Source organism: Podarcis cretensis (genome assembly GCF_951804945.1).
Source record: "Podarcis cretensis genome assembly, chromosome: 10".
NCBI classification, from domain to species: domain Eukaryota; kingdom Metazoa; phylum Chordata; class Lepidosauria; order Squamata; family Lacertidae; genus Podarcis; species Podarcis cretensis.
The window spans coordinates 73,335,886-73,362,328 of record NC_137179.1 but is presented as its reverse complement, the minus strand read 5'-3'; the positions used below and the strand labels follow the sequence as shown (position 1 = coordinate 73,362,328).

At 43.4% G+C, this 26,443-nt stretch overlaps 1 protein-coding gene across 4 annotated transcripts in view; it reads left to right on the top strand.

Moving 5' to 3' along the window:
* The first annotated feature begins 999 nt into the window (after window positions 1–999).
* The window catches only part of LOC307225663 (guanine nucleotide-binding protein G(t) subunit alpha-3), a 61,308-nt gene continuing 35,864 nt past the window's right edge, over window positions 1,000–26,443 (top strand). Inside the window, exons 1-2 of one of the 4 annotated variants that reach the window (XM_079993726.1) lie at window positions 1,009–1,119; window positions 1,257–1,345. Coding sequence is in view for 2 of the 4 variants with exons in the window: in XM_079993723.1 (XP_079849849.1) it covers window positions 1,065–1,119 (55 nt within the window). In the remaining 2 variants the exon portion in view is untranslated. Of the gene's footprint in view, window positions 1,346–18,147; window positions 18,179–26,443 lie in introns of those variants that run through there. The other 3 variants (XM_079993725.1, XM_079993723.1, XM_079993724.1) reach the window with 3 other exon arrangements.

Sequence of the window (26,443 nt, the reverse complement as noted above, 5' to 3'; positions counted from 1 at the left end):
ACCTGGGAGTAAGTCCCATTGAATTTAATAAAAGTTTTGCCTGAGTAGACATGGTTAGGATTACAGCCTAAACCAGTAAAGCAGATGCAAGCATGCCCAATGGTCTGGGATGATGGGAGGGCCCAAGTTTCCCCACACTTGCAGTAGAGCATGGTTAGCTAAATATAGGATGGGCAGGTCCAGACCCCCCAAGTGCCATAGGAAGTAGAATTTCACCAGGCGGCGTTTCCAAATCCTGGAGAAAAACAGACCAACCCATGCTGAGTGCAACTTCCCCCTCTGTGTAACTCTTAAACCTGATTCTCTTGTGCCTGTTAGTCACTTGGTGACTTCAGTATCAAGTGATGATTTGTGTGTGAGAGAGTGAGAAAGTGAATGACTCCTCAGAAATCTAACCCCATATATGAAACTTTTTCTGGTTAGAAAAAAAGAAAAGAAGTGCTGATACTCATATCTTAATAAAAGTGCAGTGCACAAAATGGCTACCTGGGCGGCAAAATAAGAGGAGACAGTACTCTGTACTGGTGAGCACCGTTGCACACAAAAAACCTCTGCCTCCCATCATCTCAAAGTACAATGCTGTGGTCCCTGCATTTTGTCAGAGAAGCTGCTGGTACCTGTAGAGCAGAGACCAGGGACCATTTTTCTCATTCCCAATACAAATTTGTAACCTGCCCCCCTCCACTCTCTCTCTCGTACACATATAGGAGCCAACTCCTAGACGCTAAGGTCCCTTCAGCCCCACCCCCCATAAAATATTTGAGGGGGGCAAGTTGATGGGCACTGCCATCCAAATGGTGTGTCTGCATCACGTCATGTGATTATGTGGGGTGGCGCTTGCCTGCCCCCCCCCATATTTTATTCAAGTTGGCGCCCCTGCACACACACATACCATGATCAAATTACACGCAGATAATCTCATGAGTCCTGCTGGGAGTGGTCATTTGGAGGCTGGGGACAAGGTGCTCTCAATCTGCTGATGACACTCGGCTCTGTCTCTCCATAACATCTGAATCAGGAGAGGCTGTGCAGTCCTTGGATCAGGGCCTGGCCACAGTGGTGAGATGGATGAGGAGAAACAAGCTGAGCTTGAATCCTGGCAAGACGGAGGCACTGGAGGTGGGTAGCTCCCATGTCCGAGATGGTGGTCAACTGCCTACCTTGGGGGAGCTGCACTCCCTTTGAAGGACCAGGTTTGCATCCTGGGTCCTTCCATAGCTTCCCTTTTTTAAGGGAAATTCCCTTATTCAGAATAGGATTCCTCGCAAGAAAAGGGAAAAGTTGACAGCTATGGGTACTTCTGGAGCCAGCACTGTCACTGGAGGCCCTGGGAGCAAGATATAAGGTAATATCCAACAGTCTTTCCAATATTTCTTTTCAACTTGTAGCCTCGGTTAATATTTGGTTTTCAAACCTCACTATGACTAGGGATGGGCAAATTTATTCATTTCAGTTTCTTTCAGTTTCTTATTTTCCACTCTTAAGTTCCGTTCTCCACATTTTCACATCAGTTAGCAAAAAAAAAAATCTTGAAAATTCATCAACATTTTTGCTTATTCTACAAAAATATATATTTCTATATGCCATTTCCCCTAATACTGCATAAATGTTTTTGCAAAGTTTCCTCCCCCAAATATAATGCATTTTTGCAGGCTATTTTTACTAATGTTAGCATTTCTTTACACAATTTACTTTATTCACACCATTCACACACATTACTTAACAGGAAAACTGTATTGCAAAATTCAGACAAATGTGAATTTGAAAGTTTCCCATGCTTCAGTTAGTACAAAAGAAGCAGGTTTTCCTTTAAATTTGGACTGGATCAAACCAATCTCCATCCCTACCTGTGACAATGATTGCTGTAATTCCTCCCATTGGCAGTAGCAAGTTTTATGTTCTGTGTTCTTTTCATGTGCAGGAAGTCTATTTATGAATGTATTTGTTTATGCGATTTATATCCTGTCCTTCCTCCCGAAGGAGTTTAGTACCTAGTTTACACAGTGTATTTTCTCCCACAGTTAAGGAATACTGTCGCACGCCACGCCACCCTCCAAGCGGTGTGATATTCCAGGGGTTCCAAGTGCTTTCCCAGGACTCGTGTTTCCTTTTGATTTGATAGAATGGATTTGATTTATTACATTTCTACGCTGCTTTGCATTCAAATGAATATTTTGGAATGAGGGGCAGTGGAGGCTGTGGTGCCTTTATGATACATGGTTTATTTACACATATATACAACCTGAGCCTATGATGGAGGGCTTCACAGCCTCAACACCCCAAAAATGTCTTGTTTTCACATAGCCACAGCCTTGGATTCAAGCAGAAATAAACCATTGTTCTGCCTCTCCAGTGGCGTAGCGTGGGGGGTGCAGGGGGGGCCGGCCGCACCGGGCGCAACATCTGGGGGTTAGGGTTAGGGGGCGCAAATCCACGGGTTAGGGGGCGCAAATCCATGGGTTAGGGGGCGCAAATTACTTGCCTTGCCCCGGGTGCTGACAACCCACGCTACGCCACTGTGCCTCTCTGGCTTTCCAACTTGCTGCTTTGTTTCTCGGTCCCATTCCTGCAAAACTCCACTTCAAACTCTGGCGTTGTCTGTTCAGGGAGGGGGAGACCCACCCATTTGCTGTCTTCCACTGAGCTTTTGTTCTCTTAGTGGCCTGTCACCCAGGCAATCACCTCAGCACAGGAAGCCAGCCTATCTTATATTTTAACACTTGCTGGGTCCAGGGGTTAGAAGGGTCTCAACTCTTCCCCCCCCCCCATAACAGTATCCTTCATTCTTTTTGCCATGATACTAAGTTGTTTATAATTCATTTCAGGTGTAGACAACAGTGCAGCCCTCATTTGACACTCCAAGCAACCTGGTCTCTTGGTATCTTTTCTCTTTTGCCCACTACCATGTTTTGACATTGATTTTTCAAGCTTCTACATTTCTTCAAAAGTCAGGACCACATATAGAACAATATTTTTATGGATAGACTCTGTTCTGTTTTTAGGGAAGCTTTTAATGTTTAATAGATTTTTTAATAGAATATTAAAATACAATATTCTGTTGGAAGCCCCCCAGAGTGGCTGGAGAAACCCAGCCAGATGGGCAGGGTATAAATAATAAATTATTATTATTAAATTATTATGATAGGCCAAAAGCCTGGATCTTTATAAAAACGTATTTGTTATGGCATAAGTTCCTGTGTCCTCTTCAATGGATGTATCAGATACAGTCCACTCTCCATCAAACTGTTCTCCACAAATCTTATGCTCTAGTGAATGGGTTTGCTTTCAAAGTGTCATGAGATATGTTGCTGGTTTTGCTGCAAGAAACTGACGCAGCAAATTTTCTGGAAACTAAAATGGCACAAACTCAGCTTTTTTTCTAAAGCATTACACTGGAGTCACAAACCTGATGTATTCAGCAACTTTCCTTCATCATTAGTTGCCACAGGCATGGCCTCTGTATTAACATTATTGCTTTTATGCATCTTCTTCCCTAGTTAATTTATTGGTTGAGCCAAACTGCAGAAGGGCATTGCATGATTAATGGACTTCAATGTCTGTACACTAATGCGCAAAGCATGGGAAATAAACAAGATGAGCTTGAGCTCTTGGTACAGCAAACTAAATATGACATAATAGGCATCACTGAAACCTGGTGGGATAAGTCCCACGATTGGAATGTAATAATGGAGGGATACAATCTATTTCAGAGAAACAGACCAGACAAGAAAGGAGGAGGAGTGGCGTTATATGTCAGGGATGTGTATACCTTTGAAGAGATCCAAGATTTAGAACCTCAAAGCCAAAGTGAGAGCATTTGGGTCAAAATTAAGGGAGAGAAGAATAACAGTGACCTCATTGTGGGAGTTTACTATAGATCCCCAAGCCAAACGGAGGACATAGATGATGCCTTCCTGGAACAGATGGCCAAGCATGCAAAAGGAAGAGAGATAGTAGTAATGGGGGACTTCAATTATCCGGATATTTGTTGGATGTCAAACTCAGCCAAGAGCATAAGGTCAAACAGATTCCTCACTGGCCTTGCAGACAACTTCATTGTCCAGAAAGTGGGAGAAGCAACAAGAGGAACAGCCATTTTAGATCTGGTCCTAACCAATGTTGATGACCTGCTTAGTGGGGTAGAAGTGGAAGGATCATTAGGCGCGAGTGATCATGCTCTTCTGAAGTTTACTATACAGCGGAAAGGAGCAGCCAAGCATACTAGGACTCAATTTCTTGACTTTAAGAAAGCCGACTTCATAAAACTTAGGGAAGTGCTGGGTGAGATCCCATAGACAGTAATACTAAAAGGAAAGGGAGTTCATGATGGCTGGGAGTTTGTTAAGAGGGAGATAGTAAAAGCACAACTTCAGGCAATACCAATGAGACGGAAACATGGAAGGTGCCTGAAGAAGCCAGGGTGGCTATCTAAAGAACTTTTAACTGAGTTAAGATTAAAAAAGGATGTGTACAAAAAATGGAAAAGGGGGGAAACCACCAAAGAGGAATTCAAACAAATAGCCAGCACGTGTAGACACCAAGTCAGAAAAGCTAAAGCACAGAATGAACTCAGGCTTGCTACAGAGGTTAAAAGCAACAAAAAAGGCTTTTATGGGTATGTTCGCAGCAAAAGGAAGAACAAAGAAACAGTGGGGTCACTCAGAGGAGAAGCTGGTGAAATGCAAACAGGGGACACAGAAAGGGCTGAACTCCTCAATGCCTTCTTTGCCTCAGTCTTCTCCGATAAAGAAAACAATGCCCGACCTGAAGAATTTGGAGCAAATGATTCAGCAGAGGAAACACAGCCCAGAATAACTAAGGAGATAGTACAAGAATACTTGGCTAGTTTAGATGTATTCAAGTCTCCAGGGCCAGATGAACTGCATCCAAGAGTATTAAAAGAACTGGCAGATGTGATCTCAGAACCACTGGCAGTCATCTTTGAGAATTCCTGGAGAACAGGCGAAGTCCCGGCAGACTGGAGGAGGGCAAATGTTGTCCCCATTTTCAAAAGGGGGGAAAGAGAGGACCCAAATAATTACCGCCCAGTCAGTCTGACATCAATACCAGGGAAGATTCTGGAGCAGATCATTAAGCAAACAGTCTGTGAGCACCTAGAAAGGAATGCTGTGATCACCAATAGTCAGCATGGATTTCTGAAAAATAAGTCATGTCAGACGAACCTGATCTCGTTTTTTGACAGAATTACAAGCCTGGTAGATGAAGGGAACACAGTGGATGTAGCCTACCTTGATTTCAGCAAGGCATTTGACAAGGTGCCCCATGATATTCTTCTAAAGAAGCTGGTAAAATGCAGTCTTGACTATGCTACCACTCAGTGGATTTGTAACTGGCTGACTGACCGAACCCAAAGGGTGCTCATCAATGGTTCCTCTTCATCCTGGAGAAGAGTGACTAGTGGGGTGCCACAGGGTTCTGTCTTGGGCCCGGTGTTATTCAACATCTTTATCAACGACTTGGATGATGGACTCAAGGGTACCCAGATGACACCAAACTGGGAAGGGTGGCTAACACCCCAGAGGACAGGCTCACACTTCAAAACGACCTTGACAGATTAGAGAACTGGGCCAAAACAAACAAGATGAATTTTAACAGGGAGAAATGTAAAGTATTGCACATGGGCAAAAAAAATGAGAGGCACAAATACAAGATGGGTGACACCTGGCTTGAGAGCAGTACATGTGAAAAGGATCTAGGAGTCTTGGTTGACCACAAACTTGACATGAGCCAACAGTGTGACGCGGCAGCTAAAAAAGCCAATGCAATTCTGGGCTGCATCAATAGGAGTAGAACCATAGAATCATAGAGTTGGAAGAGACTACAAAGGCCATCGAGTCCAACCCCCTGCCAAGCAGGAAACACCATCAGAGCACTCCTGACATATGGCTGTCAAGCCTCTGCTTAAAGACCTCCAAAGAAGGAGACTCCACCACACTCCTTGGCAGCAAATTCCACTGTCAAACAGCTCTTACTGTCAGGAAGTTCTTCCTAATGTTTAGGTGGAATCTTCTTTCTTGTAGTTTGGAGCCATTGCTCCGTGTCCGCTTCTCTGGAGCAGCAGAAAACAACCTTTCTCCCTCTTCTATGTGACATCCTTTTATATATTTGAACATGGCTATCATATCCCCCCTTAACCTCCTCTTTTCCAGGCTAAACATGCCCAGCTCCCTTAGCCGTTCCTCATAAGGCATCGTTTCCAGGCCTTTGACCATTTTGGTTGCCTTCCTCTGGACACGTTCCAGTTTGTCAGTGTCCTTCTTGAACTGTGGTGCCCAGAACTGAACACAGTACAGAGTATAGCATCTAGATCAAGTGAAGTAATAGTGCCACTGTATTCTGCTCTGGTCAGACCTCACCTGGAGTACTGTGGAGGGAGAAAGGTTGAACAATGGGGGTGGAGACGCTCCTTCAGGTATACAGGTATTCATGGTGAGTTCCAGCACCCTTTTTTCTAGAAAAATAGCACGGACTCTTTCTCTCTCTCTCTCTCTCTCTCTCTCTCTCTCTCTCTCTCTCTGTGTGTGTGTGTGTGTGTGTGTGTGTACACACCCACCCACACTTGACAGCACTCTACAGCTGATTTCGGATCTCTGTGTACACTTGACAACATATTATAGTGGATTTTGGATCTGTGTTGAGCGTACTTAAATAATACGTGTGCTATATTATGTATATGAATAAACAGTAACCTGGCATGTGCTTCCAACATGCGTGTTTCAGTTACATATTATATTTTTAGGTCTGAAATAGCCAACATGGTGCCCTTCATATGCTGATAGATTTTAACTACCAACATCCCTAACAACGTCTGGACAACACCCCATTGGCTATCCCTCTTCTAGGTGCACATAAGGTGGTGAGATGCAAAAGAGGACACCAGAACAAGCTGCATTTTCTGCCCTTTTTCATTTCACTCAGCTACTAAAGGTCTCCTCTTTTGCATATCACCACTTTAGGTGCACACTTTAAAAAATGTATACTATGAAATGCAAGACTTTGCAGCTTACACTTGCTTGAAAGTAAATCCTGCTTGATACTATAGGACTTACCTCTGAGTAGAAGTGCAGATTGTGATGTATCAGAGCTGGTATAGCATAGCTTGTAGGGCCACAATCAAGGTGGGGAAAACTGTGAGTCCTCCAGATGTTATTCATTTATTCATTTCAACAGTTTATATGCCACTTCATTACAACAGTGGTGTGCAGAAACTCAACACAATAAAGATAATGTCATTGACCTACAACTCCCATCTTCCCCATAAAACATTATAACATTCTGGGAAGTCTCATTAACCTTCTGCCTACCTGCAGGTTTTTAGGAGGAGTCTCCTTATGACTTAGAGCCACAGAGAAGATTCTGCTTAAATATGGTTCCCATTCTGCCCTGAGGAAAGGGAGGACAGACACATATTAACAAAGGCTAAGCTCTTCGCTGGGTTGCTGAAGTGTGGAGCAATTCCTAGAAACCTCTGCAGAGGAAAGATCAATAACAATTCCAAGAGTTCAAAGCACATTACATGCATGATCTAGTTCAGGCATAGGCAAACTTGGCCCTCCAGATGTTTTGGAACTACAACTACCATCATCCCTGACCACTGGTCCTGTTAGGGATGATGGGAGTTGTAGTCCCAAAACATCTGGAGGGCCGAGTTTGCCTATGACTGATCTAGTTGTATTCCTTACAGCAAGGGCTACCAAGCTTTTGGGAACAGTGGGTATGTTTGCAACGGGACAGACTATTATGGGCACCAGAAACACAGAGACTGCAGCCAGGCACACTCCAAAGCCTAGTCCAGATGTTTTCAACTTTTTTGCATCCATGGTTCCCTTGACCAACTGCATTCTTTCTGTGTCACCCCTGTGGGGCTCAGGAGCCCAGCTATGTCACTCCTTGCCTGCCTAGTAGCCTCTCACCCTTTTTCGAACACCCTCCCTTGTGGAGTGTTCCCTCAGCCTCCTCTCCTCTCCTATCTTCTCGGGAGTCCTCTGGGCAACTGCTGCTGCCGTCCCTGGTCTCTGAGCTGCCCCCACCCCACCCCAAAGAGAGGTTCCTCTCCTTTACCTGCAGAGCTTATAGCCAGGGCTGCTACAAGAAACAGCTGTGCAAGCCTTGGGGAGGCAAGAGGGCATCAGAGGAGGGAGGGAAAGAGGGACAGAGGCCAGTGTTACCACATCACCACTGACTATCCTTGAAGCCCCCCCCCCCCAGCATACTTTTTAAAAAAGCCACATTTCAGCAGGGGAGGGGACCAGGCAAATGCCAGTGAAGGACTCCGTGGGTGCACTTGCGCCACCACACTGGCAATCCCTGCCTTCCAATAATTGTGAAAGGTAAGTCGATATGATTATTGCAGATGCGGGTGAGTGTCCCCATTTGCATCTCTTCCTAGAGCAGCAGAGAATATATTTTATAATTTTATAATTTAATTTAACACTAACGCTTGCAAAGGTTTTATGAGGACATCAAGCACAATGTCTCCTGGAAATCCATGTATGCAGAGACCATCCAATGTTGTGACTACATCTCCCATCATTCCTGAACGTTGGCCATGCTTGCTGAGGCTGATGAGAGTTGAAGTCCATGACATCTGGCACCATATTATCTTTGTTGTTGTTGTTTAGTCATTTAGTCATGTCCAACTCTTTGTGACCCCATGGACCAGAGCACGCCAGGCACTCTTGTCTTCCACTGCCTCCGGCAGTTTGGTCAAACTCAGGCTGGTAGCTTCGAGAACACTGTCCAGCCATCTCGTTCTCTGTCGTCCCATTCTCCTTGTGCCCTCCATCTTTCCCAACAACAGGGTCTTTTCCAGGGAGTCTTCTCTTCTCATGAGGTGGCCAAAGTACTGGAGCCTCAGCTTCAGGACCTGTCCTTCCAGTGAGCACTCAGGGCTGATTTCTTTCAGAATGGAGAGGTCTTGCAGTCCATGGGACTCATAATTCAAAAACATCAATTCTTCGGCAATCAGCCTTCTTTATGGTCCAGCTCTCACTTCCATACATCACTACTGGGAAAACCATAGCTTTAACTATATGGACCTTTGTCGGCAAGGTGATGTCTCTGCTTTTTAAGATGCTGTCTAGGTTTGTCATTGCTTTTCTCCCAAGAAGCAGGTGTCTTTTAATTTCGTGACTACTGTCACCATCTGCAGTGATCATGGAACCCAAGAAAGTAAAATCTCTCACTGCCTCCATTTCTTCCCCTTCTATTTGTCAGGAGGTGATGGGACCAGTGGCCATTATCTTAGTTTTTAATGTTGAGACCATCTTATCTACCTCTGCTCTAATGCTTTGCATCTGCAGTCTGGTCACAGGAAGCCACTCTAACCCACACACACCCAGAAAAACCAACAGGCTCCAACTTTTATTGTGTACAGGAAAAGAAAAATAGCCCTTTGGGGGGTGGTTTTCTGAGCCCATTTCAGAATTAATAATTCTCCCAGCACTAACAATAGAGAGAAACTGTAAATGTGTGGTGTGAAAAACCAGTATTTTTAAGTGCCTCTGGACTAATCTGCTCAGGTTGTATATGAAGATTTAGACATCTGAATACTGTTCCACCAGGGATGGCCCACACCGTCTCCTGCCTGAGGTGAAATGTGAATGTGCCCCCCCCCCTTTGTAGCCTCACATATTGTGGTCATGTGGCAGCAGTTAAATTTTGCTGGAAGCTGCAGCTGCTGCCACTGCCACCAATTCCATAAAACTCTGGCAGCAGCCAGGGTGGGGTATCCCTGTGGGGGCACTGCCCCATGGGATCCTGCCACCCAAGGCAAACTGCTATGCCTCTTGAGCGAACTGGTTCTGTGTTCCATACAGGGCATACAGAAAAATAGCATACAGAAAAACTGAATACAAAAAAATAAAAATAAAATAGCATGTCTAGAAGAAGGTGGACTGAATACTTTTCCGTGGCAAGCTACTTCCTGTGAGAATGACCCAAAACTGATAAAGCATGAAGTAATATATTCCATTCTAAGGGACGCAGGTGGCACTGTGGGTTAAAGCCTCAGCGCCTAGGACTTGCCGATCGAAAGGTCGGCGGTTCGAATCCCTGCGGCGGGGTGCGCTCCCGCTGCTCGGTCCCAGCGCCTGCCAACCTAGCAGTTCGAAAGCACCTCCGGGTGCAAGTAGATAAATAGGGACCGCTTACCAGCGGGAAGGTAAACGGCGTTTCCGTGTGCGGCTCTGGCTCGCCAGAGCAGCGATGTCACGCTGGCCACGTGACCCGGAAGTGTCTCCGGACAGCGCTGGCCCCTGGCCTCTTAAGTGAGATGGGCGCACAACCCCAGAGTCTGTCAAGACTGGCCCGTACGGGCAGGGGTACCTTTACCTTTACCTTTAATATATTCCATAAAAAGCCATCACCCACCATCATTTGGACAGCCAAAGCCACCACCCACCTTTGTCAATAAGCCCTCTTCTTTGGGGAGGTTCGCATGTAAATAGGAAGTAATGACAATGTTAGGAAATTGCCTCAGGTTAATAGCCTGCATGCCTTTATAGAACAAATGTTATTTTCACCACCTAATGTAAGTCAAAGTGCAGGGACTCTGCAAAAACACTATCAACATGTTGGCTGTAGTAAGCAAACAAAACAGAAGAAGCTCAAGTTAACCATGCCCATTCAGCACTCGGAAAATTCTGATCTAATAAATACAATGCTTTATGGTTAATTCATGGGAACTTTTTTTGACACACACCTTTATGAAGAGTAAACCCTTTTGCGCTGAGTTGGTAACACAGCCATGTTATCACACCAGAACCAGTGGTTTCTAACTTGGCCTGGGGGTGGGGCTCAAACGGCTGATCAACCTTTCTGTTCACTTTGTAGTAATGGATGCACTGCTCCCCTCAAATCTGAAGGCAGCCCAACTATTTCTCCATCTTGACAATAAATTCTGTCTGATTTTTATGTGAAGTGCTACCAGCCTTATCCCCATTCAGGTACTTTGCCTCCAGACACATGCTAAACATGTGGAGGAGGAGAAGCTCCCACTGGCTCTGCCCCAATGTTGCATGCCCCAGTTGCTCCCTCTTACTGGGGCTGCCACAGAGCCCCCAGGCAAGGCCCCCATGTGGGAGAAGGCAGGCACAGTGGGTGCCACTGGAGCACCCAGCACAGACAAAGAGGCCACTGTGTGAGCTTTGGCTGGCAGTGCACTGGCTTCTGGGCCAGACCAGTGGGGCTTCCTATAGGTGAGCTGCAGCACCCGCCCCTTTTATGTCTTGTCCTGGGCACTGACAATCGACACTACACACTGAGTGGATAGGCTCCCATTCCATCTTGATGGGCTTAGCATATGCATGGAACCAAGTCCAGAATGAAGAACTTAGGCAAAGGGGGAGGTCTGTAAGATACTGTGGCCTTAGATCAAAGCATGTATCCAAAGCAGTACCCTCCAGATGTTGGACTGAAACTACCATCAGTCTCAATCAACACTGACCATGCTGACTGGGGCTGGTGGGAGCTGGGATTCACAACATTTGGAGAAGACCACATTGGCTACCCCAGTCTAGAGTAATATTGCTCATATAACCAGGATCTGATACAAAGCATGCCAGCAATCCAAGTTTAGAAGGTTCGTGGCCCATGTAGTACTGGAAACATTAGAGGGGGGCAGAGCTTCAAAGCTCCAGGCTGAGTTGGATTTATTTATAACAGTGATAGAAAACTGATGGACCACATGTCTGACCACTAGACATGTGAGTTGGAGTACAACAACATATCTCTCTCTCTCTCTCTCTCTCTCTCTCTATTGCATTTTTAATACAGAACAAAACACACACCTCCCACATCCCCTTCTCTCCATCCACCAAATGTTCAACTTTCATTTCAGTCACAACATACAACTAAATACCTAGTGACTCCCCTTCCATCCTTTTCCTGGTTTCTTTACTTTTCTACTAAATTGCATATTCCAAATTGGTCATCTTCAAATTTCTTCCTCTGTTAAATTCTACTAACTCCCATTCTGCTGGATTTACTCAAGGCCTGTTACGTTATTTACATTTTTATACTGGTTCTTAAAATAGTCAATAAACATTTTCCAATTCTCCTTATATTCTTTATCATCTTTTTCTCTTATCCTATTTGCTATACCTGCCAATTCAGCATATTCAAGCATTATAAACTGCCACTCTTCCTTAATGGGTACTGTAATCATTCTCCACCTTTGTGCCAATAAGATTATAGCCGCAGTCGTGGTATATAGTAATAATTTTGGTTTTTTAGGGACTTCTGTTGTTACCATTCCAAAAAGGAATGTATCAGGCTTTTGTGGGAAGGTTTTTTTTAATATCTTTGCTTAATTCATTGTAAATTACTTCCCAAAATTCCCTGATTACGTTACAGGACCACCACATGTGGAAAAAGGATCCCTCTACTTCATTGTGGGACGCAGGTGGCGCTGTGGGTTAAAGCCTCAGCGCCTAGGACTTGCCGATCGAAAGGTCGGCGGTTCGAATCCCTGCGGCGGGGTGCGCTCCCGCTGCTCGGTCCCAGCGCCTGCCAACCTAGCAGTTCGAAAGCACCTCCGGGTGCAAGTAGATAAATAGGGACCGCTTACCAGCGGGAAGGTAAACGGCGTTTCCGTGTGCGGCTCTGGCTCGCCAGAGCAGCGATGTCACGCTGGCCACGTGACCCGGAAGTGACCCGGAAGTTTTGTACCAGCTTCAACCCCTGTTCCTGGATTATCCTAGAGGTCGCTACAAAGGGTGGTTGTCGAAAGATTCTTTCCCAATCTTCATCTAAAATCAGTTCCTGAGTAGCTAACCTCCAATATTCTTTCAAACTTTCCTTTGGTGATTTCCCCTTGTTTAATAACACCTTATACTGTACAATTTTTAAACTATTTTGGCCCTATCTGTCCTATATCCTTTCACTAATTCTTCGAAGGGTGTAATAATTCTTTTACTACATTTTTTAACTTCTTCTTCCTTTAGCAGAGAGGAAATTTGTCTTTTCTGTAACCAATTCATTTTATTCCAAATACCACTTTCCTGTTCCATTGTACCTTCTATTCCCCTATTCTATTCTCCATCTCTATTCTCCATCTCCTCAATATCTCCTTTAATTTATCCCCTACCTCCTTTGGGATGAGCTCCCATAACGGGGCCATTTAATCATAATACCACATTTTGGTAAGGGGAGAGAGGTCAGGAAAAAGCTCCCTTCTCCACTTCTCCCATACCCAGATGGACCCCGTAAATGTTGATATTTTATATACTTCCCTTTTCCTTTTCCTCCTATCAAATATTCTTATTTTCCCTCCTACTACTTCCAAATTCTCCCTCTCAATACACTCCAAATCTTTCCCCTGTTCTTCCTCCAACCAAATCATAAGATGTTTCAGTTGGTAGGCTTTGTAATATAAAACCAAGTTGGGAATCCCCCATCCTCCATCTTGGATCCTATGATACCTATATCTTCCTGCCGTCCTTCGTTTCTTGGATGCAAAAACAAACCTATCAGTTTTCCCTTGCCACTCTTTCAATATTTGTTCCACTATGTGCCAGGATAATACATTAAAAAGATACATTAATCTGAGTAATAAAAACATTTTAACTAATGCAATTCTTGTACTAATTGATTCCTTCCTTTTCTCCCATATTTTCAATTTTGACTGAATACTGCTCCAAGTTTTTTTATAATTATATTCAAATATTTTCTTCACATTTTTAGTTATCCTTACCCCTAAATATTTCACCATCTTATTTGCTATAGGAATACCCAATAATTTAGAGGCTTCTAGTTGAATTTTAGGTTTCACATTTAAACATATAATTGATGATTTATTAAAATTAACTTTTAACCCTGATACTTTTGAAAATCCTTGCAAAATTCTTTTTAATGGCACCATTGGGGTCCCCAGGTCCCTAACTGTCACCATCATGTCATCCGCATACATTGTCAATAACTCCCCTTCTGTTCTCCCTTTCCCTGGGATTTGAAATCCTTTAATCTCATTATTCTTTTTTAGTTTATTTACAAATGGTTCCAGTGCTAAAATAAAGAGCATGGGAGAACGTGGGCATCCTTGCTTTGTACCACTTAAACAAAAATATTATGAATTTGAAGGGAAAGGAGGGAAAATATTGGCAAATAAAATTAAGAATTATCAGGTAAGAAAAAATATTAGAGCTGTTAGAGATAATAAAGGGGAATTGGAAAAAGACCCTAAGAAAATATTGGAGACCTTTTTAGGTTTCTGTAATAGATTGTATGCAAATAAAGGAATTAAAGACAAAGAGGTGGATCAATTTTGTGAAGGATTGGAACTCCCAGAATTAAATGAAGAAAATAGAAGGGAATTGGATAAGGATATATCAGAGGAGGAAGTTAGCTGAGCAATCGACTCTGTGAATGTGCAATCGGCACCAGGACTGGATGGGTTCAATGTGGTGTTCTATAGGCATTATAAGGATATAATTGTTGCCACATATACTGTGTTGATGAACCCTACTCAGCTTATTTTGCTAATGCATTACCTGTTGAGAATGGGTCACACCCACTCTGATATGATCTTCTATTCTTTGAACTGGAACTTGTTTTCTGCTTGACGCACCTATATCCTGAATGAGGATCTGACCTCACTTTGTAGATAATATGTGTCTGTGTATTGATCAAATGATGGATCTCCATAAAATATACTTGGAGTTAAGAGTGGATTTCCTGCTCTTTATTCATCTCATTGTGGTGAGGAGGAATGGAAGTTCCCCCAGAATGTCTGTCTTATATGCATTATTTACACAATGGGCCCCACGTGATTGGCTAATTCCGGGATTCTCCTGTAGGCCAATCAGGTTGCGGATTCCCTTTCACCTGGAGCTGGAGTGGGTGGCTCCTGTGAACCAATCACACTGCTGCATTCTGAGTCCTATTGTTCTAGGACCAATCAGACTGCTGCCTTTTGGATCCTATTCAACTCAGTACAGGTTTGGCTAGTTTAGATGTATTCAAGTCTCCAGGGCCAGATGAACTGCATCCAAGAGTATTAAAAGAACTGGCAGATGTGATCTCAGAACCACTGGCAGTCATCTTTGAGAATTCCTGGAGAACAGGCGAAGTCCCGGCAGACTGGAGGAGGGCAAATGTTGTCCCTATTTTCAAAAAGGGGAAAAGAGAGGACCCAAATAATTACCGCCCAGTCAGTCTGACATCAATACCAGGGAAGATTCTGGAGCAGATCATTAAGCAAACAGTCTGTGAGCACCTAGAAAGGAATGCTGTGATCACCAATAGTCAGCATGGATTTCTGAAAAATAAGTCATGTCAGACTAACCTGATCTCGTTTTTTGACAGAATTACAGGCCTGGTAGATGAAGGGAACGCAGTGGATGTAGCCTATCTTGATTTCAGCAAGGCATTTGACAAGGTGCCCCATGATATTCTTGTAAAGAAGCTGGTAAAATGCAGTCTTGACTATGCTACCACTCAGTGGATTTGTAACTGGCTGACTGACCGAACCCAAAGGGTGCTCATCAATGGTTCCTCTTCATCCTGGAGAAGAGTGACTAGTGGGGTGCCACAGGGTTCTGTCTTGGGCCCGGTCTTATTCAACACCTTTATCAACGACTTAGATGATGGACTCAAGGGCATGCTGATCAAATTTGCAGATGACACCAAACTGGGAGGGGTGGCTAACACCCCAGAGGACAGGCTCACACTTCAAAACAACCTTGACAGATTAGAGAACTGGGCCAAAACAAACAAGATGAATTTTAACAGGGAGAAATGTAAAGTATTGCACTTGGGCAAAAAAAATGAGAGGCACAAATACAAGATGGGTGACACCTGGCTTGAGAGCAGTACATGTGAAAAGGATCTCGGAGTCTTGGTTGACCACAAACTTGACATGAGCCAACAGTGTGACGCGGCAGCTAAAAAAGCCAATGCAATTCTGGGCTGCATCAATAGGAGTATTGCATCTAGATCAAGGGAAGTAATAGTGCCACTGTATTCTGCTCTGGTCAGACCTCACCTGGAGTACTGTGTCCAGTTCTGGGCACCACAGTTCAAGAAGGACACGGACAAACTGGAACGTGTCCAGAGGAGGGCAACCAAAATGGTCAAAGGCCTGGAAACGATGCCTTATGAGGAACGGCTAAGGGAGCTGGGCATGTTTAGCCTGGAGAAGAGGAGGTTAAGGGGTGATATGATAGCCATGTTCAAATATATAAAAGGATGTCACATAGAGGAGGGGGAAAGGTTGTTTTCTGCTGCTCCAGAGAAGCGGACACGGAGCAGTGGTTCCAAACTACAAGAAAGAAGATTCCACCTAAACATTCGGAAGAACTTCCTGACAGTAAGAGCTGTTTGACAGTGGAATTTGCTGCCAAGGAGTGTGGTGGAGTCTCCTTCTTTGGAGGTCTTTAAGCAGAGGCTTGACAACCATATGCAGGAGTGCTCTGATGGTGTTTCCTGCTTGGCAGGGGGTTGGACTCAATGGCCCTTGTGGTCTCTTCCAGCTCTAGGATTCTATGATTCTATGATTCAGTACATAACACTCCAGCTGCAGAAAACCCATCTCTCAATGTTGGCACTATCCTACAAAAACTTATGCTTTGGTATATTTGTTAGTCTTAAGACTCTATGGGTGCTTTGTGGTGGGCATTTACTGTTTATTGTTGGATCAGTGCTCATCACATAAGACAATTTTCTGCAGTGTCCATGATGGATAAATTTAAAAGGGGTTCCTAGACTGGATGTATCCTTCACAGAAACCCCAAAGAAAAGGATGTGGGCTCCAAGTGAAAGAATAGGCCTTTATTGAATACAAATGTATGTAGGATCAGCTTCCTAAAATAAATCAAAAAGCTGCTGCCAAGAACCATATCCAAGCAATGATCCTTATTCACCTCCAGATTACACATGTAAATTCTATTCACCAATCAAAGGGTCACACCAATCTTCCCATAGCAGTTGTAACTCAGTGTCATCATCCTGAACCAACTAAAATCATTTAGCTCTTTAGATAAGCCCTTATCATATCATATGATTATATATAACCATTTTTCAGTGTTTTTCTTTATTAATACTTTTTTGCTTTGCCTCCCTCTTCCTCCTGCCTGAAAGCGATGAGCTCTGGGCTCATCCCACCTCTGGGCTCATTCATGACTGTCTGTACCTAGTTCATCAAAATCCCATCAAATATGCCAAATTTAGCTGGGGCCTAATCAGGGGCCCAGCCCCAGTAAGTGAGCAAAGAGTATTGCTACAGTCCTAGCCACAAATATGCCATTCTATTTTTTCTTATTTCTTTCAAATTCCTCAGAGGGGTGGGCCTCATGTATTTTGGACAGGAAACACATTATTCCTGTATCTAAGCATTCAGGGAGGCATAATGCAATGTTAATTGCTTTTAGGGATAAGTGGTAAGCTTTTGTTTTCATCTGAAGCTGCAATGTAACGCTTCTGGGCGAAGGTCCCCTTGAGAGGAAATGTTTCCGTCATGTTCATGAAAAACAATAAAAAACAATTAAGAACAAATCCATCTTTCCATATCTTATCTATCATTTGCTTGTTCCCTTGACCTCCTCACACCTCCCTTTTTTGTATTCTAGTTCATTAGTTGTTTCAGCAAATCCTTTCCTTCTTTGTTTTTATCTTACTAATTTATCTTAATATATTGTAACTTTACATTCTGACCTGTTAATCCATTTTTATTTAATCCTTTATAACATTACTGCTAAAACCACATAGCTTCATTCCAGCATCCTTCTAACATTCCTTAATTTTACAATGTTTCTGTAGATAGACTTTAAATTTCTTCCAATCTTCTTCTACCGACTCTTCTCCCTGGTCTCGGATTCTGCCAGTGTCATGTTCATTGTCATGGTAGATGCTGTACACAGGAATGTGGGAAACATTCACTGGGATCGGGGCCAGGGATGTCCCTTTTAGCAGGACTGGAGCAAAGCCAAAGTGATGACACTGGCATCCTTGGACAGCTGCCAGGGCTCACTGTTGATGCTTGCCCAGCTCTCCCTTGAAATCTACAGATATGAACTCCAAACATTGCCATTCAGCTGGCTCTTTCTTCTCTCTTCATTTCCCTCAGGGTCTCTGATGTAGCACTGATTTGGGGAGTTGTGGGAAATAAAAAGGGTGGCTGAACACCCTTTAGTGAAGCTTGAAACGATGCCACTGCAACCAGGTAATCTCACCGCCAGAGGAAGCGGGTCCATCAGAGGATGTGTAACGCTTCCTTAGATCTCAAGCTGACCCTCCATAGGCCATGGCGGAGCATCAGCCTTACCTGCGGAGGTCACAGGTTGAATGTTTCCTGCCTGAAATCTTAAGAGTAGCTGCCAGTCATTGGAGACAATACTGAGCTGCTGAGGCAGATGGGACAATTGTCTAGCTCATTATATGGCAGCTTCATCTATTCTTAACCAGGCAGGAGTAAAATGGGAAACCACCTTTGGCGGGGGAGAATCCTGAAAAGGGATCTGTTTCAGCAATTCCAGGCTGTGTTACACTGTTGCCTTGAAAATAATTTGCTTGCGGACAGTGTGAGTCACTGACAAGGATGTTGGCTTTTTGCAGTATGGTAGCGCTGCAGAGAGCTTGCTGGGGTGACCATGCATTAGAAAGAAAGGGACTCAAAAATAACTTAAGCAAGGTTTTAATTACAAAAAAAAAAAAAAACTCCTTATACACTAAATACATTAACAACGAACCAGACCCAACCACCAACCCAACCCCCAGGGTAATGGGAGAGCTAGGTGCTGCTCCTTATATACTACAACCAAATGCTGACACACCTTAATCAGTACAACTCAGCAGCATCTGCTATGTTTCACAGCTGTAAAGCTGGGTCTCGTTATCTTGCTCTGGCCCTTGCTCTGGCCCCTTAAAGACATACACATCGAGTGGAACAATGATGAACCTTTACATTTAAAGAAACCATTCAACATTTCCCCTGCGGTTCATCATTGTGGAACAAAAACATAAAGCATACTTTGTACATGTTTTTCATGTGTAACCTTTGGAAGTGCTTTTGTAAAAATGTCCGCAATTTGATTATCACTGGGACATATTCAAATACAATCATTTCGTCAGCAATTAGTTTCTTTACAAACTGCAAACGTAGCATTTCAACAAGGTCATCAATTTTTGCAGTTTGATGAACCAGAAAAGATCCATTTTTGCCTTTCTCAATTTGCATGGATAAGTAATTTTTAGCTATGCCTAATTCCACCACAAGGGACGCAGGTGGCGCTGTGGGTTAAAGCCTCAGCGCCTAGGGCTTGCTGATCGAAAGGTCGGCGGTTCGAATCCCTGCGACGGGGTGCGCTCCCGCTGCTCGGTCCCAGCGCCTGCCAACCTAGCAGTTCGAAAGCACCTCCGGGTGCAAGTAGATAAATAGGGACCGCTTACCAGCGGGAAGGTAAACGGCGTTTCCGTGTGCGGCTCTGGCTCTGGCTCTGGCCAGAGCAGCGATGTCACGCTGGCCACGTGACCCGGAAGTGTCTCCGGACAGCGCTGGCCCCTGGCCTCTTAAGTGAGATGGGCGCACAACCCCAGAGTCTGCCAAGACTGGCCCGTACGGGCAGGGGTACCTTTACCTTTACCTTTAATTCCACCACATCAAATTTCTTCTGTAACTGTGAAACTACCTCTTCATATTCCTGTTTAGTTTTTGTAGAAATTAACACGTCATCTACATACACACATATTTTTGTTACAGAGTTTGCCCTTTCCTTTATAAACACACAATTGTCTGCCTTTCCTTGTGAAAAACCAATGTCCAGCAATTCTTTTGCTAAAGTTTGGTGCCAATTCCTTCTACTTTGGTGCAGACTATAAAGGGATTTATTTAATTTGCATACCAAACCTTCAGCAGCGTCTATGCCTTCAGGGACACGCATAAAAATTTGTTCTTTTAAATCTGCAAACAAATATGCAGTTTTTATATCTAGGTGATAAACAGAATGTCCACGTTGTGATGCATCTTTTAACAAAAGCTTAACTGTTTCATATTTTACACTTGGTGAATAACACAAATCATAATCTTCGCCTGGAATTTGTTGAAAACCCTCAGCAACTAATCTTGCTTTGTACCTTACAACTTCATTTTTGTCATTCATTTTAACTCTATAAACCCATTTTGAATCAATAAGTCTCATATCTGGGGTTTGTGGTACAAGAGACCAAGTGTTATGCTCTTTTAAAGAAGCTATCTCGGAGTTCATAGCTTTATACCAATTTACAGCTTGGTGCTTAGGTAAATTCTGAACATCATTGTAGCTTTTTGGCTCAAAAACCGCCTTATTGGCATACACAGTATTAAAATGTTCATCTGCAAAACGTTGAGGCTTCTGCCTCTTTCTATCTGAACATCTCAGTCCGGAAGGAGAGTCAGACTCCTCAGACTTAATGGGATTTAGTGAACTACTAGTTTCAGGTTGTAAATCATCATTGTCAGACTGAAGAGGTGCCTGTAGGCTAAGCTCATGGTCAGAAAAATCAAGAGAATCTAACCTCCCCTTGGGTGCCTGTGACTTTAAATCATCAAACAAATTATCATATTCAACAGGCTTTTTGTCTTTTTCCATTAATTCAGAAGCACCATTTCCTCCTGCTGCTGCCTCTTCCTCCTCTTCCTCAGTATTATCTATACCGTTAGTATCTTGGAAGACAGCAACTCCATTCCAGTTTACAGTTTGTATCATGCTTCTGGTAAAATTTGCCAGTTGCTGGTATGTAAATTCTGTACGCCCCCTGCTGGTAGCCCATTAATTTTCCCTGAACACTACGCTCACCCAATTTTTGCTTAGCGGGATAATGCATAATTACATCTGAACCCCAAATACATAGGTATTTCAGATTAGGGCGTTTTTTAAACAACTTCTCATAGGGGGTGACATCTAAACCAGAATGATAACTGCGATTTCTAACATAACAAAAGGCATTGAGCGCTTCAGCCCAAAAGTCTTTGGGCAGATTAGCATCGTGCAGATAAGTTTTAACCCCTGCCTTCAGGTCACGCTGCACAACTTTTTTTTTTTAATAATTTTTTTTTATTAATTTCCAAATTTTTAACAAACACAAAAACAACATAAAAACAAACACAAAAAATCATATTTTCTTTACCTTATTTCCATAAACCTCTTTTCCTGGACTTCCCCATACCTTCCCCTTTTTGCATCCTTTATTTTAAACAATTGTTCAGCAACCCTTAGCCCATTAAATATAAATTCATTCTCCTTCTCAATTTCACCCTAAATTAAACACAATTTACCGCTGCAATTCTATGTCTTCCTCTCCCTCAGCATTTTAGCACTCCTCAATTTTATAGTAACTCTTAAGATATATCTTAAACTTCTTCCAGTCTTCTTCCACAGTCTCTTTCTCTTGGTCGCGGATTGTGCCGGTCATTTCTGCCAGTCCCATAAAGTCGATCACTTTCGCCTGCCATTCCTCCAGCGTGGGTAGCTCTTGTGTCTTCCAATACTTTGCTAGGAGAATCCTTGCTGCCGTAGTAGCGTACAAAAAGAAATTCTTGTCCTTCTTCGACACCAGCTGGCCGACCATACCCAAGAGAAATGCCTCTGGTTTCTTGTGAAATGTGCACTTAAGCACTTTCTTAATCTCATTATAAATCATTTCCCAGAAGGCCTTAATCTTTGGGCAGGTCCACCAAAGGTGGAAGAAGGTACCTTCAGTCTCTTTACATTTCCAACATTTGTTATTGGGCAATTGATAAATCTTCGCAAGCTTGACTGGGGTCATGTACCACCTGTAAATCATTTTCATAATGTTTTCTCGTAGGGCATTACATGCCGTGAATTTAATACCTGTGGTCCATAACTGCTCCCAGTCAGCAAACATAATGTCATGACCTATGTCCTGTGCCCATTTAACCATAGCTGGCTTCACTGTCTCATCTATTGTATTCCACTTCAACAGCAAGTTATACATTCTTGATAAATTCTTAGTATTGGGTTCTAACAGTTCTGTTTCTAATTTCGATTTCTCCACCTGGAAACCAATTTTCCTGTCTTGTTTGTAGGCCTCCATTATTTGAAAATAATGGAGCCAATCCCGTACCTTGGACTTTATTTTCTCGTAACTTTGTAGTTTAAGTTCACCACCTTCTTGTTCTAAAATTTCAGAATATTTCGGCCAATTAGTTCTCATATTGAGTTTCTTTACCTCCTTGGCCTCCATTGGTGAAAGCCACCTGGGAGTTTTATTTTCCAATAAGTCTTTATACCTAATCCAAACGTTATATAGTGCTTTCCTAACAATGTGATTTTTAAAACCCTTATACACTTTAACCTTGTCATACCAAATATATGCATGCCAACCGAAGTTATTGTCAAATCCTTCCAAGTCTAGAATGTCTGCATTTTCAAGAAGTAGCCAATCTTTTAACCAGCAGAAAGCTGCCGATTCATAGTACAGTCTTAAGTCCGGCAGGGCAAACCCCCCTCTTTCTTTAGAATCAGTAAGTATCTTAAACTTAATTCTGGGCTTTTTGCCCTGCCAGACAAATTTAGATATATCCTTCTGCCACTTCTTGAAACAGTCCATTTTATCAACAATTTGTAATGTCTGAAACAAAAATAACATTCTAGGCAATACATTCATTTTAATTACTGCAATTCGACCTAACAAGGAAAGCTTCAGGTTCGACCATATTTCTAAGTCTTTCTTTATCTCTGTCCAGCACTTATCATAGTTATCCTTAAATAGGTTTACATTCTTAGATGTCATGTTAATCCCCAGGTACACAACTTCAACAAGCACAACTTCAACAAGCGCATTTTGCCAGGGACTTCGGGGGGCAAGATAACTCATGAGTAGTCCCCTGCGCTTCCAGGAATTTCTCAAAATCCTCAGAAACAAATTCCCCGCCCTGGTCAGAAAACAGGTTCTTAATTGGTTTGTTAAAGTGCGTTTTTACCCAGTTGCAAAAAACTTTGTACTTCTCAAATGCTTGGGACTTGTCAGCTATTGCATAAGTCCAACAATATCTACTATACTGGTCTATGAGAGTGAGCCAGTACTTTGAACCTCCTAATGATGGTGGGAGTGGCCCAACTAAGTCACAATGTACACGCTCAAATGGCTCAGTTACTTTCCTATCTGAGCATCTACCCTTGCGTGCAACCTTAATCTTATTCTTGCAACAGGATAAACATTGCATAAAGAATTTACATGGTTTTAAGTTGAGGCCATTAACAATATTCTTTGTCTTAATTACATCAGCAAAATTCAGGTGTCCCAGAATTCTGTGCGCCTCGTGGACACACCCGGAGTGAGGCCTTACATTCCTCAACCCCTGGCTTGACTGTGCTGCTCTGCAATTTATAGGCAATTGGGAGTAGGTGCGAAAATACAGTCTATATAAACCATCAGAGTCCCGGGCATACAATAGACGTTTGTTCCCCTCAAAAAACTCACACATTGAATTTAAGAAACGCACACTTATGCCTTGACGAGCAAAACACCTTACTGATAATAAATTGTCCACTGATGGGCAGTAAATGCAGTTCGCTATTGTAATATTTAAAGAGTCAAGTTTAACAGTACCTCTGCCAAGTGACTGCAAGACTTGTGAATTGGCTAAATGTACATTACCAATTTCCTCTTCGAAAGAAATAAACAAGCTTCGTTTGTTGCAAACGTGGCGAGAAGCTCCTGAGTCCACAATAAAAGAATTCCACTTGGCACCTTTAATTCTTTTATGATCTGCAGTCCGAGCATGAAAAGCTCGCGGCTCATTTCTGTCTTTACGGTACGATGTCGACTGCTGGGCTGACAACCGTGACTGACGAACAGAAACAGGCTTAGGAGTACTTTGCTTTCTTTTGGATCTGCAGTCCTTTGCAAAATGTCCCTGCTTATTGCAGAACCAACAACGCTTTGCAGCTTTAAATGCAGTCGCATCACCACAAGTTTGCATATGGCGTTCCTCATTACTTCTAGAAATAGGAGTGCTTATAGCACAAGCCTCCCTTCTATCCAACTCGCCCATTAATCTTGCCGTCACCCCTTCCACAGTTAATTGTGCTGGTGGAACGGCAGATATCTGGCTAGCTATGCCATCAAAGTCCTCGTTAAGGGAACAAAGAATGATAAAAACATACTGAATATCAGGTATGTCCATGTCCCTTCGAATTAATTCGCCGCGTATTGCCTCCAGACGTCTCAAGTGTGCTGCCAAATCACCACCAGGCTGCAACTTAGTCTTGTACAACTGCTTGAAAAACGTCAATGCAGACGCTAACACTTTTCTAACATGCACTGCTGCAAGACTGTCCCACATTTCTTTGGCAGTTTTCTTATTCCTTATATAGACTACTTGCTGGTCGCTGACTGCCAAATTAATTATCGCCCTGGCTTTCGCATCTCCTTTCGACCAAGCATTTGTTACAGGGTCAGGAGGGTCATCAGTTACATAGGTCCATACTTCTCTAGAGGTCAAAAGCGCCTCCACCCGAAAAGACCATAAACTATAGTTCTCATCTGTCAGCTGTGGGAAGACCAGAGCCTTCTCAACTTCTGGAACCCGGTCAACCATTCTGGAGCTCTTCCAGACCCACAGAACTACACTAACAGGAGAAGGAGTTTTCAAACCTTTCTCAGAGTCCAAAAATATGCAGTCATCCACTCAGCAGCTGGGCCCATAACCAAAGATGTTGGCTTTTTGCAGTATGGTAGCGCTGCAGAGAGCTTGCTGGGGTGACCATGCATTAGAAAGAAAGGGACTCAAAAATAACTTAAGCAAGGTTTTAATTACAAAAAAAACAAAAACTCCTTATACACTAAATACATTAACAACAAACCAGACCCAACCACCAACCCAACCCCCAGGGTAATGGGAGAGCTAGGTGCTGCTCCTTATATACTACAACCAAATGCTGACACACCTTAATCAGTACAACTCAGCAGCACCTGCTATGTTTCACAGCTGTAAAGCTGGGTCTCGTTATCTTGCTCTGGCCCTTGCTCTGGCACCTTAAAGACATACACATCGGGTGGAACAATGATGAACCTTTACATTTAAAGAAGCCATTCAACAAAGGATGCCCGCGAGGGATAAGCAAGACCAGGCTTGACCAAACAACCAGCTTCACCTCCCCACATCAGCTTACAAGAGCTGCCAGGAGTCTAAGGCCAACAATACCAGAATGGTCCAATGGGTCCCAGCTGTAATTATCTACATGCCAGCAGGAAGGCAGGACTCATTATTCCTGGCTTGAGGAAGGTGTGGCAGGAATAGAGAGAAAGCAGTTTCATGCCAGACAATGGAGAAGGCACACCTTTCTTGAGGTTTTGGTGGCCCTGGACATGGGCGAGGGAGAAACAATAATACTTGGCACCAGTTCAAAGTGTTTCACATGCACTTCTTAGGAATCCCTGCAAAAGCCCCATAGATTATCCCTATTAAATATGGAAGGCTGGAGCTGCTTTATGAAAGCACTTTATGAAACCACCTGCTAAGTTCACAACTAAGGTGAGGTCTGAATCAAACTTTCATGGCTCATACAGCTGGCAACTACCATATGCTTGCTCTGAGAAGGTTTGCCAAGACATGAGCACGATCCAGATCCAGTTGCAGTAGTGAGTTTCCCTGTTTATTTACTTATAAAACCATTTCTATGCCATCGTGCCACAAAATATCATGGCTATTTGCAATATTCAAACATAAAACACCATTTCAACAACAACAACAAAGTACAGTTCATTAGGTCTGCTGACACAAAAAGGTATTCAAAAGGCACCTGAAAGTCAAAGGGGAGGTGGGCTGCCTAATCTCTGCCACAACATGTGAACAACATTGTGAATTGCCCAAACTCTTATCTGAGGCCAGTTGGGCCTCAGCAACAGGAGGAACCACTAACAGTGCTCCTCTGGATCCTGAGGTGGTCCTTAAGGGAACCTTGGCCCAAGTTGTTCAGGGCACTGTAGAGCAACACAGGAGCCTCAAATATGCCCAGGAGCATAAAGGAAGGGCCCAATCCTTTTTATTGCCTGGGCAAAAAGTGGGAAGGGATTTTTTTTCCCCAAATTGAGGGCCTTCAGGGAGCTACATGACAGTAGTGGGCAGGGACACTTCCACAGCAGTGGAAGTGGGGTGCAAGGGGGCAGTGTCTCAGCCTCTCACACCACTTGGATTGCTAGTTTCATTTTTTTAAAAGCATGTTTCTAGCATTTGTGGAACCTGAGATATGAGGGGAAATGTATAGGCACTATTCTTCTCTTCTTTTTTGTAAAATATTAGCCTGTGTTCCCCTTTCAGTGTATTACTGACCTTCCCACAGGAGAAAAAAATCTCTCTCTCTCTCTCTCTCTTGTACCCTTCCCACATGCATTCCTACACATTCACACAACAGTGCATGCCCTCCAACATTTCTCTGATGAAAATAGTGACATCCTAAGGAAAAGCGGGACATTCCAGGATCAA